The 19,053-nt window shown below is 35.4% G+C and overlaps 2 protein-coding genes across 2 annotated transcripts; one reads left to right on the top strand and one right to left on the bottom strand.

The window, feature by feature from the left end:
- The first annotated feature begins 3,533 nt into the window (after positions 1-3,533).
- Positions 3,534-6,084, top strand: LOC133882558 (coniferyl alcohol acyltransferase-like). The gene is made up of 2 exons (XM_062321760.1): positions 3,534-3,963; positions 4,966-6,084. Exons 1-2 carry the CDS (start codon positions 3,547-3,549, stop codon positions 5,929-5,931), a joined length of 1,383 nt encoding a protein of 460 aa, XP_062177744.1. The 5' UTR covers positions 3,534-3,546; the 3' UTR covers positions 5,932-6,084.
- A 4,062-nt stretch (positions 6,085-10,146) lies between these two features.
- Positions 10,147-14,322, bottom strand: LOC133882675 (ankyrin repeat-containing protein At5g02620-like). The gene is made up of 3 exons (XM_062321880.1): positions 13,399-14,322; positions 12,673-13,226; positions 10,147-10,440 (listed from the first exon to the last, which is right to left on the bottom strand). Exons 1-2 carry the CDS (start codon positions 14,084-14,086, stop codon positions 13,162-13,164), a joined length of 753 nt encoding a protein of 250 aa, XP_062177864.1. The 5' UTR covers positions 14,087-14,322; the 3' UTR covers positions 10,147-10,440; positions 12,673-13,161.
- Between the last annotated feature and the right edge of the window lie 4,731 nt (positions 14,323-19,053).

The following is a 19,053-nucleotide window of genomic DNA, read 5'->3' as shown; positions in this document are numbered from 1 at the left end:
GATAAGAGAAGCTATTGTGAAATGCATTTACATAGTGAATCAAAAAGTGGTTTAATTTCTTAAATTGAAGAAAAGTTTAAGAGAAGTTGCTACTGATTCTCCAAAGGTGAGATATGGCGAAATTACCGAGTTGAATCAACCATGAAAATGGCAGCAATGACAGTCGTAAGTAGCGGCTTCCGTCGCAAAAGTTACTTCAAGTCGATATATCAAGATTGAACTACTACGAGAAACAGAAGAATGTGATGAGGGATTGTAATACCCCATATTTTAAGACAAAACGCATTAAATAGATTTTAAGACTTGTGGCAACCAATCCACATTTTTAATCGCTCGATCGATTTTATTTACTAATCAGGATTAAGTCGCTTGATCGACGTTATTCTGATAATTGCATATTTATGCGCCACTTGTTCTTAATTGATTAATAGACACACCTAAATATCTGGTAAAAGTAGTTGGGATAATAATATTCTTAATATTATTGTATGAGAATATTTTGTGGAATAATATTATTGATATATAATATTATTGTGAAATATTTATTGTATACAATATTATTTTGGCCTAATATTATCAGTATAATATTGTTATTCAAAAATTAACATTAATTATGAAACGAACTGGACTCAAAACGAGTTTAAAATTACATCCTAGTGAGTTATTAAATGAGAAAAACCTGATATTAAAATACTTATAATTAATAATAATTAGATTTTATTAAAAAGTAACTAAAGTTAACCATGAGTTAACTAGATATTTTTAAAGATTAACTCAGATTAATTTAACTAAGATATAATTTAACCATGGATTAATCTGATATTTTACTTTTAACTCATGTTAATTTAACTGAGGTAAAAACTAACCATAGTTTGTTATGTTTTATAAATTAAACCACCTTCCTTCAACAGGATTCGCACCACTCAGTTATATTTACTGAGTTTTTCTTTCTTCTTCATTTCTCTCTTCTCCTTATCTTCTTTTTCTTTTCTTTTTTTTCTTCTTCCTATACGCCTACTTCTTTCTCTTTTTCATTTCTTTTGCCTTTTCTTTTCTTTTTATATTTTGTACAACCATAGACACTAATAAGAGAGAAACGAGAGAGAGTTAAAGAGGGTCCTACCCAAAAGGCTCCTAATTTCCTTCTTGTCAAAGCCAACCCGAAAGAGTGTTTCTAACCAAGAGAAAGTGAGGGGAAAGAGATGAGAAACTACAGCTACTGCATCAAACAAAAAGTGATGCAGAGAAAGAGGGGAGAAATAGCTAGAACCGAGAGAATTGAAGGAGTTGTGTGATGAACCTGAAGGGCTGCTTCTCTTTTATAGGAAAATGATCGGTTGGGATGGCTTGGATCAAGGTTGATCCAAGGGCTGAGAATTTTACATGGGGAGCAAGTTTGGGCATGTAGGGGTGAGTAAACTAAAATTATAAACGTTTCTTAATAAATGAATATTTATTTTTATAAATATTTATATTTATTTTTTTACATTATTATTAGGTCATAAATAATATTTTAAGATATTTTATTCAATATCTTAATTGATGCAGCATTTACCAAACGAAGTCTTAATTGGCACACGCTGGAATCTAACTTTAAGAGCTAATAGACCAAGTCCTACTAAACGACAAAACATAATAAAACAATAAAACATAAGACATTTATCTCTACTAGATTTCTTCCTGGATGTCAACGCAAGACTTCTTCTTCACTTTGAACTCTTCTTTTGTTGTGCACCAATTAATACCTAGTTTGGTAAATGCTGCACCAATTAAGACCTCAAATCAGTGAATAAAAGAAGAGGCATGCTACACATGCCCCTCATTCCTCCCTCATCCTCCCTTTATAATAAAAAAATTAGTTTTAAGAAAAAAGTTGTCTCTGATGTGATATCAAAGACAACTTTTTCCTTAAAATCAATTTTTTTAAAGGAAAAGGAAAGACAAAGGGGGATGAAGGGTGCATTTCTCATCCATAAAGAGGCATGCTACACATGCCCCACTCATCCCTCCTTTTATAATAAAAAAATTGGTTTTAAGGACATCAAAGACAACTTTTTCTTTAAAATCAATTTTTTTAAAAGAAAATGGGAGACAAAAGGGGGATGAGGGGTGCATTTCTAGCATTTCTCATCCATTTCGAGGCATGCTACGCATGCCCCCCTCATCCATCCCTCACCCTCCCTTTATAATAAAAAAATTGGGATGTGACATCAGAGACAACTTTTTTCTTAAAATCAATTTTTTAAAAGGAAAAGGGGAGACAAAAGGGGGATGAGCGGTGCATTTCTAGCATTTCTCATCCATAAAGAGGCATGCTACACATACCTCACTCATGAGTAATGCTACACATAATCCTCTTGTCCACCTTTTGTCCTCCCAAAATTGATGTGGCTCTTAAAATCACCATTTGATCAATATTCAATAATGATCTATCATAAATTCAATGGTGATTTTAAGAGCCACATCAAATTTAGGAGGACAAAAGGAGAACAAGAGGATGATGTGTACCATTACTCCCTCACTCATCCCTCCTTTTATAATAAAAAAATTAGTTTTAAGAAAAAAATTGTCTCTGATGTCCTTAAAATCAATTTTTTTAAAGGAAAATGGGAGACAAAGGAAGATGAGGGGTGCATTTCTAGCATTTCTCATCCATTTCGAGGTATGCTACACATGCTCTAGGGGTGTACAAGCGGTTGCGGTAGCGGTTATTTGCTCCTAACCGCTACCGCAACCGGGGTCCTCGGTTATGCCTATTTTAACAACCGCAACCGGCCTACCGGTTGCGGTTTCTATTAACCGCCGGTTGTCCGGTTATTTTAAACCGGTTATTAACCGGATAACCGGTTTTCTTTTATTGTTGCAATTTTTAATTTTTTTTTAATAAAAAAACAATATTTAGCTACTTTCCAGTAACTCAAATTTTCAATTTGGCAATTTCTATAACAAATTAACAACATAACATGAATGCAATGATAGATGAATAAAAAAAAGAAAATTACAATCCAAGTATCCTGCACCTACAGTGCCAAATACCAATAGCTCAATATGCCATCCTCAATTTCTCACAACACAGGTTAGTGAAGTCACAAATCACAAGAAAAAAAAATAATTACAAATCCAACTAGACACTAGACACTTAGACAATAATAGTATATATATATATATATATATAAAATAAAAACCGGTTGCGGTTACCCGGTTATAAACTGGTTTTTCAAAGAGTAATAACCGGTAACCGCAACCGGGTACCCGGTTACCCGGTTATCCGGTTACGGTTATTTTCGATTTCTCGGTTTTTCGGTTTTCCCGGTTAACGGTTATTGCCGGTTATGGCCGGTTACCGGTTATTCGCGGTTATTAACCGCACCGCTTGTACACCCCTAGCGAGTGGTTATTGTTGCGCAGGGATAAGTTCCGGATTATTTAACTCTCATATTTGCGCCTATATATACACTTCCCCATCTCCCTATCTAACCGATCCATCACCCATATATTAATCATTCCCAATTTTCTCTCCAAAACTGGAAGCATAATTAAGTAAGCATGGGTGCCAGTGGAGGTGGAGAGTTCATTGTGAGTGTGAGGAAGAGGGAGGTGGTGGCTGCAGTGCTTCCATTGCAAGAGCATCGACTACCACAATCCAACCTAGACTTGCTTCTTCCCACTGTCGACGTGGGTGTGTTTTTCTGTTACAAGAACCCCACCAACCTGACGTTTGAATCCATGGCCGGGGCTCTGAAGAAGGCCTTGGCCCAAGTTCTGGTATCCCATTATGCGTTTGCCGGTGAGGTGGTGCAAAACTCTGTTGGTGAACCTGAGCTTCTCTGCAACAACCGTGGGGTAGACTTTGTCGAAGCTTTTGCAGAGGTTGACCTTAAAGACCTCAACTTGTATAACCCTGATGACACCGTCGAAGGCAAACTTGTGCCGGAGAAGAAGCACGGAATCTTCGCTGTCCAGGTTTGCCACATCTGTTTCATGTGCATGTATGCCCCACAAACACAATTATCTCCCTCTGGTTTTTTGTTTGTTTGTTTTGGTATACCTATGTTTCAGAAATACAAATATCCCCACGTTTGTTTCATTTCGGATTTCTTGTGTGTGAACATCTATAGCCACGTTTGTTTGGTATACCTATGTTTCACATCAAACAGCCATATGTTTGATGTGACACACAAACACAAATATCCCCCACGTTTGAAAAGTGTTTAATGCAACCTCAGATAAAATAGATAATACGAAAGTAAAGGTAGTTATTTGAATATATCTCCCTCTGGTTTTTTTTTTTTTTTTTTTTTTTGGTATACCTATGTTTCACAAATACATCCCGGCCATATGTTTGATGTGACACACAAACACAAATATCCCCCACGTTTGAAAAGTCTTTAATGCAACCTCAGATAATCCGAAGGTAAAGGTAGCTGTTTGAATGTTGGCCTATAGATGTTCACACACAAGAAATCAAAATGACTATAGTGTCCCTAAACTTCGGAGATCCTTTTTACTTCTTGCCATATTTTTTTTTGGAAGAATCAAAATCTTTATAAACCAAACACCAAAAGAATCCCACCAAAAGGTACAAGCGACTCTCAGGAAAATGGGAACAAACAACCCACGAGCCCTATCACAAAACCTTCAAACTGTACAACAGGCAAATAAACGCCCAAATGCCAATAGGCCTCAAACAAAACCACTTAAAGAATACAACTGCAAAATTGCAGAAAAGCAAACAACTACCAACAAACTAGCAGTTGTGACAAAGAATGACTATACACCCAACAGAGCCAAAACTACCACTGCAAAACAACTAAAAAAAAAATGACATGAAGAAAAGAACAAAAAACAAAACAATTAAAAAGAAAAGAAAAGAAGGTGGGGCACATACGTTTTGTTTTGTTTTAAGTTATTTTGTTTTTTCACCCCACGTGATTTAGTACTACTATCTATGAAAGCGTCTTGCAGGCTACTGAGCTCAGATGTGGTGGGCTGGTGGTGGCGTGCACGATTGACCACCGAGTAGCAGACGCCTACTCGGCCAACATGTTTCTTGTCTCATGGGCTGAGATGGCTCAGTCTAAACCAATCTCTACTCCACCATCTTTCTGTCGATCTTTACTCAACCCTCGACGCCCCGGCTCCATTCATCTCTCCTTGGACGATATGTACGTCCCCGTAAACAAACTGCCTCCTCCCAAAGATCCACAACCTGATTCCGATTATCTCATCAGCCGCATATACTACATTACGGCTGAACAACTTAGCCGGCTCCAATCACTAGCCAGCACCAAAGGGTGCCGGAGGACAAAACTAGAGTCTTTCTGTGCATTACTGTGGAAGATGGTTGCCAAGTGGGCTATTACTAAAAATGTAGACAAAAAGATAACCAAGATGGGCATTGTTGTTGACGGAAGGACAAGGTTGACTGATGATGGAGACGAACATAAAGCTTTACTCATGGGTTCTTACTTTGGAAATGTGCTCTCCATACCCTACGGTGCCAAGCAAGTGGACGAGCTTAATGAAGAACCATTGGACAGGGTAGCAGATGAAGTTCATGAATTCTTGGAAGGTGCGGTGACAAAGGAGCATTTCTTGGAGCTCATAGATTGGGTGGAGGCTCATCGGCCGGTGCCCTGTTTGGCAAAGATATATTGTAGCGGGACTGAAGACGGACCGGCTTTTGTGGTGTCGTCCGGGCAAAGGTTCCCAGTGTGTAAGGTGGATTTCGGGTGGGGTATGCCGGGTTTTGGGTCGTACCATTTTCCATGGGGAGGGGACGCCGGGTATGTGATGCCGATGCCTAGCCCGACGGGGAACGGAGACTGGGTGGTGTACATGCACCTCTTGAAAGGGCAGGTGGAGTTTATTGAGGCTGAGGCTGCCCATGTCTTTAGACCCTTGACATCTACTTATCTCAACTTTGACTAGAAGAGTATACTACTTTATGCTTTGTACATGCCTACGTGACTACGTCGTTCAGTACCGTATATTATATTGCATGCCCTTTGTTCAGTTTAGAATGCTATAAATGTGGTGTATTTCATTTAATTTGTAGTTTACGTTGAACTCATATTTTTTGTCAATCGTGCCTATTTATATTGATAACTTAATTATGATCGAGTTATATATGATGATAATGATCTTTTTCAACCATGTAGAGGTTATGTCCCTTTGTGTAATATATGCACGTCCATGTAGAAGAGTTGGGATATTAAAGAATGCTTGAGTTATTACAATTTTTATTATAATTATTTAACAAAATAATGTGTTAGTCCACATAATTGTATAATAATTGTATATCATGAGGATGATTAAATAATTAAATTTAATTGTATCTAATGTAATAATATACAATTTATACTTTAATATTAATTTATATGATTATGTGTCATTTATTAGAGTAGCACTACGTGGATTGTTAAGTTCTCTAATTGGCGTTTATGCACGAATCTTTTCGTGAAAAATAGAGACACAAATGGGTTATGGTCGTCCGAACTTAGAGTAGCTAGCTAGGGACCCGCAATGAAAAAGAACCAAGTGGCCCAATCAAACATGTTGAATTGCCACCTCTTATAGGGAAGCTAGCACTACAAAAAAAGATGCAATTGGTCGCGTGTTTACAGTACCGGTTATTGTAGACACATGAGCAACTAGCCACGTGTCTTGATGACAACGTGGCTGGTAGTATAAGCAAGACAATTGGCCGAGTGTACTCATTACGCGGCCAATCGGACACATGTATAAAATACATGTGTCTGATTGGTCACGTGTAAAAATACACGTGTTCAATTTAACATGTGTATTAGTACACGCGTCCAATTAGACACGTGTATTTTATACACTTGTCCGATTGGCCGCGTGTATTTTATACACGTGTACAATTGGCCACGTGAATTTATTACACGTGGCCAATTGTACGCGTGTATTATTATATGTGTTCGACTGGACACGTGTATTTTTACACGCGGCTATATGTGGCCACGTGTAATAAATACACGTGGCCAACTGTTATTTTTTTTTTCCAAATATATATTAAAAAAAAATGTATTTAGAATTTTGTACACAATGCATATAAAATCATTGTATCACTTAATGTTTTTTTTTTTTTTAAAAAAAAAAATCTTATTTTCTTAACTATATATCACATAAGGTTAAGTTTTAGGGCTATATGTAAATACTATACTAATGTAAAAAGTTTGGTTTTGTACACCATCTATGTCTAGAAACAAAAAAAAAATAAAAAAATAAAAAAATAATGCAACATAACAAAGTTAAAAAACCTATAATTAATACTATATATATATATATATATATACATGCATGTAAACGGTTTAGAAACTATATACATTTATAATGACTTGTATATATCTTAACTTTGAAGTTTATGATTATATATAGTAAATACAATTATTTTTAGGGTTCCATACTATATATAAATAATATACTTATGATTTAGCCCCTTATATATTACATATACTTAAAATTAAAGTTTATGGCTATATATAGGTTTGTGATCCTACTTCCTAAAGGGCTGCATGGTCGATCGTGCTGTGGAATCAATACGATGTACAAAAGTAATATCAACATTTTGAGCAATATGATGAACAACCTTGGTCCTCTTGGAGCACTAACATTTTTGATGGATGTCTACAGTCTCCTGCTTTCAGATCATGAGACTGACCCTCTCCCACCTACATCTGTCTAGGACAACTCAAAAATATCCTAGGCAGAATAGTCTTAGCTGGAAGGAAAACATATGCAAATAGCTAGTTGCACAAACTTTTAGATAGCAGATCGAGATAACTCAATTTTTACTGCATGCGAATGAGTCATAGAAAATACGAGATTGGGTTTGTTTAACCACCCAAATCACTGCAGATCCCTCTCTAGAGAGCTGAAGATCATGGCAGCCATTCGTTTGGTACTAAAATAGTAGGGCAGGAAAGAAATAGAAATAAACCTAGGCATAGCAACAGCATAAGTCTACTTTTCATGTAAGAAAGAAATAGCAAAGGTCATAGCAACCAGCCAACCATCAGACCTTATAGTACTCCTAATAAATTATTTATTTGTAACTTTAAGTTAGAATAGATAACAAAATTATTAAAAAGATATTTCATCAGCTTATCTATTCCAATTTTAGAATAAATTTTTCTTAATTCTTTAAATAGTACAACTCTACTCGTAGAGTTGTACTATTCACTTATCTTTTTTTTTTTTTTTTTTTTTTTTTTTTTTTTTTTTTTCTTTATCTCCATCTTTTCCGCTTTTTCTTTTTCCTTTTCCCTTCATGACTCCACGTTCTTCCTTTTTTTTCTTCCTTCATAGTGAAAATCTAAGGGATAGTGTGTAAAGTAGTAGAGTTATCAAGTGGGATCCACGTGGAAAAAAATATTACAATGAAAAATAATAATATAGAGTTAAGAATAGATAATCGGATGTATAGTGCATTTTAAAACTCATTCATTAAACTGAATAAAATGAATTTTAATTAACTATTCTAGATTGAGATATATATAAGCTATTAGGAGTGTTCTTATTATATTATATATTGTTAACACTTTCTTGGGGTGTTTCCTATCTTTATCGGCTAGAAAACAAGAACATATATGGGTGTTTGTTAACGTTTTCTTGACATGTTGTTTTCTTACTTCCCTCTAAGTCTTTTCTTTGATCAACTGCTTTCTACAATGACGAATGTAGTAGTACTCGTCGAAGCAGTTTTGCATGATCGTACATGCAGTGCAAAAGTAGCAGAATGATGTGTGTGACGACCCTTTTCTTTCTTCTTCTTTTTTTTTTTTTTAACAAAACATTTGCATTACCAACCCGTTTATGACCCGCTAACTCGTTTATGGCATTTTTTTGAATTATTTTTTTTTAAAAAAAAAATCACAATCGGGTTGACCCGTTCCAACCCAATTATTAATCGGGTTGCATTCGGGTTGTACTCCAACCCGACAGGTCGACACAAACCCGACCCGCCAACTCGAATTCCCAAGCCTAGTAATTAGGCAATGTGAGATTTAGCACTCATGACTATCTTTTATAAACCACTAACTATATGTGAGCTATTTATCTCTTCCCAATATGGGACCGAGGTGTTACAACTAAGTTCATAAACTAGTATATATATGATTAGATTATATAAAAAATATGCGCGCACACACACACACACACATATATATATATATATATTTTAATTTATTTTTAGAGTGTTAGTGTTGACTGGGTCGACGCTAATGGATTATTCGAAATATATTTTTATTTTCTTATTTATTTATGTTTAACTCATTAGTGTCCACAATAGTCGACGCTAACGATAGACTATTAGCGTCGACGCATGTGTCGACCACATATATCATTTGCGTCGACTTTGTCGATGCTGGTGGGTCATCATCAGCATTGACCTCTACGTCGACGCTAAAGATAGACCTATCAGGGTCGACATTTGATATCTGTGCTACAATCTTTAGTGTCGACCGCATATATCATTAGCGTCAACATATCTCGACGATGGTGGGTCATCATCAACGTCGACCTCTAAGTCGACACTGATGATCATCACCATCAGAGCTTTCGGGTCAACCTATGTTGATGCTAATAGTCAATAGCGTCGACTCGGGGACTTTTAGTATCCACCAAGTGTCGATGCTAATGAGTAACTTTTTTGTAGTGAATTTTACATTAAAACTTCAAAATATGTTAAAGACTAAAAAATCAATGACATGTAAAAACGGTCGTCAAGAATCAATGGCTTGTAAGAGTTATAAATTAGTAACGGTCATAACTATTACAACTGAATTTTTCTTTCATAAAAACTCATGAACATGTCCTAAGGTCAAGCAGTAAAAACGTTTGAAACGGCTGAAAACAAATCATGTTGGTAAGAATACAACATGTCTTAGCAAACAGTACATCAAATATCAATATTATGTAATAGAGTAATGATTCAATGCCACCCAAATATACAACTTTTCACCACCTTGCATATGTGGCAAGGTGGTCCCCCACTACCTTTTGAATTTTTTTATTTTTTAAAAATAAATTAAGGTGAGGGACCACCTTGCCACATAGGCAAGGTGGTAAAAAGTTGTATATCTAGGTGGTAATGAATCATTACTCCATGTAATATGTATCATCAATTCGTAACATGCGAAATTAAGTAACAAGAAAACTCATTCAGACAACACTTGTCACTAATTAATATATATGATGACAAATGCTTTGAAAGCAACACTTTTTTTCTGAAGTACAGAGCCTGGGTGTGAGCCTTCTCCACTTTCCATGAATCCCCCAGGCATGGTAATACATGCTGCAAAAGTCAGTTGTAATGAGTGTAGCCGCTATCAATTGGGCTCCAGCTTTATTCTGCAAATAAGATAACTCCTACTCGTCTTCGTAAGTTATTACTCGTAGAGGTGGTTGCCTCTTCTCCTGTGTAATATTTATACCGATATTATTAGGGATTTTTATTTCAAATAGGGATTTAACATAAATATTTTATTTTTTTTAAAAAAAATGGGTGTACATATCCCTGTGCGCAATATAAGAATTATAAGAACATTTATACGAAAAAAGTCTATCATATAAGTAACTATGATCAAATTAAAACGCTCAAATTGTTTAAAGACAGAATTGGAATTTAAAACTAGAAAGAGAAAAATTTTGTCAGAAATTTTTATATGAGAACCACGTGCTTCTTTCAATTGCAAGGAATAAAGTTGTCAGAAATTTTATAAAACCGCATTTGCTCTTCCAACTTTTCCCCTACAATTAAAAAAGCATGTGTTTTTTACATGCAAAGAGACACATGACATTTTGATAGATTGAATTAAAGAAAGTTTTTCCAACCTAGTTTGGTGGAAAAATTTGTCCTTTTAAATCTATTAGTGGTGGGAGTGGCATATGAAAATATATATGTTGGGTTAACTCGTATTTGAGAAAAATTTTGAGGTTTCGAAAAGTAAAAGAGGCTTTTTCAAAGTTTTTTTTAAATAGATTCTTTAAAATTTTAAATTGCAAACAAAATGGTGCATTGTCAAAAAATCCCACGATTTTAAAAATAAATCACAATTTTGAAGGCCGAATCATGATGTTTTTTTTTTTTTTTTTTTTAAATCGTACATTTTGAAACCGCTAAACCAAATGGATACAGAATTTAATAAAAAGACAAACGTCCCATATTTAAAATGAGACAAATATTTAAAAATATTTCTGACATTTACTAATGTTTATTTAATTAAGATCAGTAAATAAAAAAAATTATATATATATATATATATATATATATATATATATATATATATTTCCAAAAGAAATTACAAACGATAACAAGAAGCTAGTACAAGAAACGGAAAATAAACACAGGCTTAACAACTTGAAAACCCAAGCTAGACAAACAACATGCAAGAACCTTCAGACACGGAAAGGGAGCCAAAAAGGTTGAAGTCACTTACGAATGCAGCCAATGAAAGTCGCGGCACACTATGATGGGTAAAACCATCGAGAGTAAAAGAACTTCTAAAGACTCATATCTAGACCAGTTTTCAAGGAAACAGAGTATACTAAGAGTCGAAACAACGGAAGAGGGATCTTCTTCAAAAACAAAGAGTTTGAAGCCCAATAGAATTGGGTTAAGAAGAAAGCAAAAACGCAAAGAGAACAACAGTACATATAGAAAAACAGAATAAAGACCAGGACAAAAACTCTAAGCCCGAAAATTAGCAACACCAGAAGTGGAGGTGGAGGGGACGAGGAGGCGCGTGAGATCCACGCGCTGTCGCAAGAGAACCAACAAGTTGAGCGGGAGGCGGTGATGGGGAGCAGGGAGGCTAGAGACGACGTCGGAGAGGCGCGTTAATTGGCGGGGCTGTCCGAGGGAGGCAGATCGAGCTTCAAGGAAGCCAAAACCGAGACCCATGACAGATCCAAATGGAGGAGGCGGAAGGGCGTTGGTGAAGGGGTTGAGGCTGCGAGTTCTGGAGGATAATTCACACACAAGGCAATGGATAATACCTCATAAGAGATTGAGAAAACTATAGGAAAAACTACCAAGGAGAGGGAAAGCATAATGAGAAAAGGAAGAGGAATAAGAGAGGAGGAGGACCCCTTGTTCTTCTCTCCTCCTCAAGCTATGTCTCTTCTTAGCCGTGAGAGAAAAAAGTTTTTAACCCTAGCAGAGTGTTTTTTGCCCATTTAACTTTTAGAGATTTTAAAATACATTAGAACTTGTTTAACAATACAATTGATTTTAATTTTTCACGTACAATATTTCTATATCAACTTAATTAGATATCAGTTTCTTCTTAATTCATAAACAACTAAAATTTAATTTGTGTAAGAAAAAGGAGAAAATTAATAATCAATATAAGTTCAACTTTCTTAGTATGCCCCCAAAAGATGATAGTTATGTGTGCTTAATCAATAAATGAATTTGAACTATCTTTCTGAGAAAGCATTATAGATGAGTGATTCGATTCAGTAATTTTAGATTTTTTTTTTCTTCATATTTTTAGATGTATTTGAATACTTAATACTAAATTTAGAAAGAGAAAAAGGAGAGTGATTAGGAGAGAGGAAGAGAGAGGCAATAGGGTGGCCCCACCTGAAGACCTAAAAAATGGATAAATAAATTTTTTTCAAATGCAAGATAAAATTATGTTTTACCTTTTTTCTTCTGAAAATTGGCAAATTATATGAAGCACCTTCGAACGCGGTGAGGTTTTTTTTGTTGAAAGCCATCTTGTCCAGTCGAGGGTAACAAAAAAAATGCTCAGCTGGCCAACCTTCTTTCAAATAGTAATGAAGAGGTGTATCCCCGTCGGCATTCTTCTCATTCAAAAGGTTGTCGAGACATGAATTTTCTCTGATAATATCAATGATCATCTCTAAACGTTTGCTCTTTTCACTTGGAAAAGAAAGACATTCGGGGATAGCAAAATGGAGTACATTCCAACCTTTGTTATCAACCAGTTCGCAACAATCTGGACAACTTGATACAATGCTCTTCACTATATCATCATTACCCCGTTGAATTGCAATATGAAGAGCTGTCCTACCGTTTTTGTCTTTCATGTATGCTACATATTTATCATCATTCAACAACAGTGTTACTAAGGCTGAATGGCCTAAGTATGCAGCCAAGTGAAGCGGAGTCTAATCCTTATCGTCAACTGTTCTACTTATACCTTCAACTTGTTTCAGAATTCTTGTGGTCATATCTACAATAATTAAAATAATTTGTTTTTTAAGTATAATGATCATTTTCATTTATTTGATGAATTTTTTCTTTTTATCAAAATTATTATAAACCTTGAAAAAAATTTAAACCTGCATTACTCATTACTAAATTAACCATGCAGGTAGAACATTGAGAAAATAAATAGAAAGTACCTTCATATTTATCACCCCATATTACGGCAGCATGCAAAGCCGTCCTACCAAGGGGGCCGCCGCCGCCGCCACCGCCATGCATTGGTAATTTGCATTCGTCTAAAATTTCGATCACCACGTCTTCAAACCCTCTCTCGGCAGCTATGTAAAGAGGAGTCTCACCAACATCATTAGCAGAATATGAAAAATTTGGGTCTGTTTCAATCAACAATGTTACAACCTTAAGGTGACGAAAACGTACAGCCTCGTGTAAAGCCGTGTCTTTTTCTTTGTTAGTCATCCTAAGCATTTCCTTTACTGGTTCAATCCCTCCTTCAAGGTCTTGATGGGGAGTTTGGGCACAATATTTGATTAGAACTTTCACTATGTCATCATGCCCGTACCTTGCTGCAATGTGCAATGGAGTTTCACCTTTGACATTGGCTTGCCATAACAATGGCGAACACATTTCAAGAATTTCTTCCACAAAGTTGGTTGTTGATTCCGATCCTGTATTGAGGGTTGTTGTTGATTCTGATCTTGCAATAGGTGTTCTTGATTCGAATTGGGAATTGAGGGCTGTGATGTAAATATGGAGGATTGTGTTTTTATTTGCAGTTAGTAGGAGGGCAAGAGAATTATGATCGGCAATATTTTTGAAGACCTCGATTTTGCCTTTTGTTGCAGCATTGTAGGAATCACGATCCATGAAAGTAATGCTCTGGTTTTGCTCGGGCTTATTAGCATTAACAATACCTGAGATTCAGACAAACTGAAGGGATCCATGAAAGTAATGCTGATCTGGTTTTGCTCGGGCTTATTAGCATTAACAGATTCCTGAGATTCAGACAAACAGGAGGGATCCATCTTTTTATGACTCCTATAAATATCTCTTCACACAATATGGTCTTTGGGTTAATAGTTTTTACGCCTTGCCGTATATCTTTGATCTGCACTTCAGGAATATCATGAATTACGCATTCATAAGGAATAACATCGAGTTTGTTCATCTAATTCCAATTCCACTTGGTCCAAATGTTCAAGGTGTGGCACACACTCCAGATACAACCGTTAGCTTACTGATGACAACTCGTGATGACACAAAGTATGCATGTTAGTAGCCTTTGCATACTTGAATGAAAAATATAACTGAAAAGAACATAATAATATTGAAAGCACAACCTATTCGAACTAATATCAAATGTACCAATGGTATCAGCGTACCCAAAAATAATTCCTAAGAGCATTGAGATTAGCTTTTTGAAATCTCATTTTATTTCTTACGTTCAAGAAAAACTCCTAAAAATCCTACTTGAATTAGATTCTTTTTTTTTTTTTTTTTTTTTTGACATATTCACATAAGAGAGGAGAGATGAGATTTGAACTAGTGACCTCCGCTTCATGAGGCGTGGTTTCCAGTCGATTAAGCTACCCTTTGAGGATTTCCCTTGTTGTTCCATAAGCTAAGGGAACACTAAGGAAACACAAAATTGTACCCTACATCTAGGGAAGCAAAAGTAGTTCCCTTACCATTATTTTAATATAAAAAAAACTTTATATTTCCTCTCTCATTGTCTAGCATTTTTTTGAAACAATATTTTAATGATTTTTCTTTCATCTCTTTTTTTTTAGCATTTAATTTAAGAGGAATGCTAGAACTTCTTCTAATGTTCTTCTTGTGTCCATCTAGAAGGACATAAATGTAATAAAAAAATTACATCTATGTCCTTCTGGATGATATGGATGCAATTTTTTAATTTTTTTTTATTACATTTATGTCATTCCAGATGGACACCAGAAGAACACTAGAAGGAACTGTAGTATTTCTCATAATTTAAATAATATTTCAATGATATAGGAAAATAATAAGAGAAGCTATTGTGAAGTGCATTTAAATAGTGAATCAAAAAGTGATTTAATTTCTTAAATTGAAGAAAAGTTTAAGAAAAGTTGCTATTGGTTCTCTAAAGGTAAGATATGACGAAATTACCGAGTTGAATCAACCATGAAAATGGCAACGATGACAGTCGTAAGTAGCAGCTTCCGTCGCAAAAGTCATTTCAAGTCGATATATTCAAATTAAGCTACTAAGAGAAAGAGAAGAATGTAATGGGAGATGAAGATGAAGAAGAAATGGACAAATATGGATCAGATGGAAAGAGAAAAAAAAAAAGAAAAAAAGAAAAAAGGCCGAGAGTTGGGTTATGAGAGGCAACATTGTTTCCAAATATATATATAGGCAAAGACCAAGTAATCACTATATAATGAGTAGAGCATTAAGATGAACTTCATGACCGTAAGATGTAAGATAGTGGTGTACGAAAAGATTATCTACGGGTGCTACGTGGCACGACTTGCAATAATTTGTACCATCAACAAAACTTTATGTCGCACCTAGCTGAAGGAAAGCACCAAGCACCAAACTTCTCTGAAGCAAAGCACCAAGCACCAGACTTCTCTGAAGGAAAGCACCAAACTTCTTTATGTCGCACCAAGCTGAAGGAAAAACTTTATGTCGCACATAAAGAAGCACATAAATAAGCTGAATAATAATTGATCCTTGATTTTTTTTTTTTTTTCCCGTCATCCACTGCTTTATTGATGTCCTCATGCCTCAACCCAACTTAATGAGTTGTCGCATAGCATGGACCACAGAGACAAAGACCAAGTAATAATTCATATGCCAAGAAAAATAAATAACAATTGTAGAAAGTGTTCATATAAAAAATATAACTAAGAGGCCAAATGTAAGGGTATACAAACAGTTATAATCGACGGTTATTGGGTAAAACCGTTAACTGCCTATCGGTTATTTTATTTTATCAACCGCAACTACTAACTGTCTCGGCGAAGGCGGTTATTTTTATAACCGCCAATTAGCGGTTATTACCTTAATAATCGGCGGTTTTAAAACCACTTTTAGTTTCGGTTTTGAGCCGGGTTTACACCAGTTTTTGTGCAGATTTTATTTTTTTATAAAAAAAATTAATACTTTTTGGACATTTTTCCCGTTGGCACAAAATTAACAAATCTAAATACAAAATTATAAATCCAAAACACAAAGGCACAAACAAATGATTTCTTCGTGCTTTCGCGAGATCGCAGAGAGCTGAGCTACGCGAGCAAGAGGTCAATCCAAAACCCTAGAAAATTTAGCACAGCACGAAGACGAGAAAGTGAAGGAAAGTTTCTATTTATACAGTGTAGAGTTCAAAACCCTAGCTTCTCTAAAGTTCTTAGTCGGGCTGGTCAGAAATAGTTTGGGGGCAGGTTCACCCAAACCAAGCCCAGTATCCAGCCCACTTAGTTATTAGGATAAATTATACTTTTTTTTTTTCTCCATAAATCACGTCTTGCGTCAATTTTTTTTTTTCCTAAAGTCAACTTTAGTTCTATATATATAATAACTAAATTACTTTTTATGTTAAAAAACTATCTCAAATGTGAAAAAAAAAAAAAAAAAAGAAACTTTCAATCTTGGTGTACTATATAATAAACTTTTTTTTAAGCAGGCCGGTTGTTAAATCATTCCATTTTTTATATGATCTTAAAGCATTCTTAGTAGCTCACACCAAAATAGCTAAAAACCATTTTTTTTCTATTCCGGTGAGTCACTTTTTTAATGCACCTCCAACAGCTTCACTATTTTAACTATACATTATCATTATTCCATTTAAATAATACTTTTTTCAGATTTCTTTTAGACAATCATTCTAACAAATAACTCACAACTCAAGAATTGTTCTAAGGAGAAACAGTAACAGGGCTTCTTACTGTCGAGCAACAAAATCAGACATTTGAATTAAAATGAACATATAGCGATAGGCTAGAAAGTTGCCTACCAGCAAAAGCCGAATATATCTTATTTGAAGGATAACTATGAGCCTTCAAATCTGTTGAAATTCCAAAACTTTGGATGGAGGGACTGCTATTTCAAAATCGATTTTTGCTTGTTAAAGCAAGGGCATAGGAATCTTGAAAGTAGGAATTGGGAGAAGAAAATGGTACATGAGAGTTGGGAGAAGAAAATGATACATGAGAAATAAAGGAAAAAAGTGGTGTTGTGTTGTCTGATTTGTGTGAGAAAGAAATAAGAAATAATAAAACATAAAAAAAAGAGAGAAGTGACCATTTTACAGTTTTTTTAATGATTTGGTGAGGTTGCTAAGATTGATTTTTGTATGTTTTCACTAAATTGCATCACCCAAAACAAGTCAGGTTTGATTGTCAAATTTTGGGATGTGATTATTGAGTTTTATTTGGTAATCTTTTTGTTGACTGAATTAATTAATTGGAGCAAATTATGGGTGGTGATTTTGTGGGTTGTTCCGATAATCAGCACATTTTAATTAGATTGAGTTATGTAGTTTTGATAAAGGAGTAATGCAATTCTTCACCGATATATCTAATCATACTCGGTAGATGTTTAATTATCCTTTTAACTGAACTGGAAATATTACCTGCAAAGTAAATAAGTTCAACACAACCTAACAAATGACAAATTAAAATTCAGTCTGGATGGAGATCGAGCTAAGTTAAAGTGGTGTGCATGGCACAGACTGATAAATACGCCTGAGTTGTTTTGGCACCTCAATCGATTATTCCAGGCCTATCTTCTCCGTTATAACGCATACAACTCTGGCTGAGCTTTGCAAAAGCTAGAAGCTGTTCCTGATCAATTCTTTCTTCCAGTAACACCGGATCTACAATTTCATTCAACCAGTTTTGTTCATCATATGACGTCACCCCCTCTGGCGCGCAGAGAGGATGCAGAGTGTCTCCAATGTGGAGTATCCAACTTTAATCCTGCGAGAAGATCAAGTAGAAATGCACCAAAACTAAACACATCAGTCTTCTCGGTTACAAGGCCTGTAAAGCAAATTCAGGATCAAATATTGTTTTCTCTTGTATATTTTCCGTGTACTTGGGTTGCACCCTTTGTGTGTATAGTGAATTTCCTTTACAAAAAGAAAAATTGAATTTATCTGCTCATGTGTGGAATCATTGATATGGGCAAAGGTGCCAACACCCGGATGAGAATTGGTTATGTTTATGCTGTAAGGACGTGCTCTGCAGCCGTTTTGTGAACAAGCATATGCTCCAGCATCATCAGCAGTTGAATCATTGTCTGGCCCTCAGCTACAGGTATTATGTATTAGCAATTATTTTCTTCAAATTGTGTCTTCTTCGATTTATTCCATTTGACTTTCTCCGCAATGCATTATGAAGTTGTCTTGCTCAATGCTCATGTGATGGTTACTTTGGGAAACAGTGTCGTTTTGGTGTTTCTCCTGTGATGCATATTTAGATGCTCAAGTGATTCTGCAACTGCGGCCTGTTTATGAGACAGCCTACCTACTGAAATTTGGTGAGGCACCACCGTTTCGGGCGGTTTAATGTTTAAAATTTGTGATAATCAAGCTGAGGATTGGAGGGTTTTTGGTCATGCATTTGAGGTTTTTTCATTGTAGACTTGGAGGTTTCCTTTGGTGCAGAGGAGGTAGTGGAGTTTGAACTGACTGTAGACCAAATGTGTAACAAGCTGGATTAGCTATTAAGTGAATGTATTATAAAGCTTAAAATCTTTGTCTTTTTTTTTTTTTTTTTGTGTGTGTGTGTGTGTGTTAGGGGCCAAGTTTTTCTCTGAATTGGGTTGGAGGAAATTCTTTCAACCCA

Source organism: Alnus glutinosa, chromosome 11, assembly GCF_958979055.1.
Source record: "Alnus glutinosa chromosome 11, dhAlnGlut1.1, whole genome shotgun sequence".
NCBI lineage: Eukaryota > Viridiplantae > Streptophyta > Magnoliopsida > Fagales > Betulaceae > Alnus > Alnus glutinosa.
This window is presented reverse-complemented; position numbering and strand designations above follow the sequence as displayed.

Excerpts from the sequence above, each read along its gene's own strand:
- LOC133882558 (XM_062321760.1), top strand. The coding sequence starts at position 3,547 with ATGGGTGCCAGTGGAGGTGGAGAGTTCATTGTGAGTGTGAGGAAGAGG. Across the intron at positions 3,964-4,965 it reads ACGGAATCTTCGCTGTCCAG|GCTACTGAGCTCAGATGTGG; the intron begins GTTTGCCACATC and ends AGCGTCTTGCAG.
- LOC133882675 (XM_062321880.1), bottom strand. The coding sequence starts at position 14,086 with ATGGATCGTGATTCCTACAATGCTGCAACAAAAGGCAAAATCGAGGTC. Across the intron at positions 13,227-13,398 it reads ATGGGGTGATAAATATGAAG|ATATGACCACAAGAATTCTG; the intron begins GTACTTTCTATT and ends TAATTATTGTAG.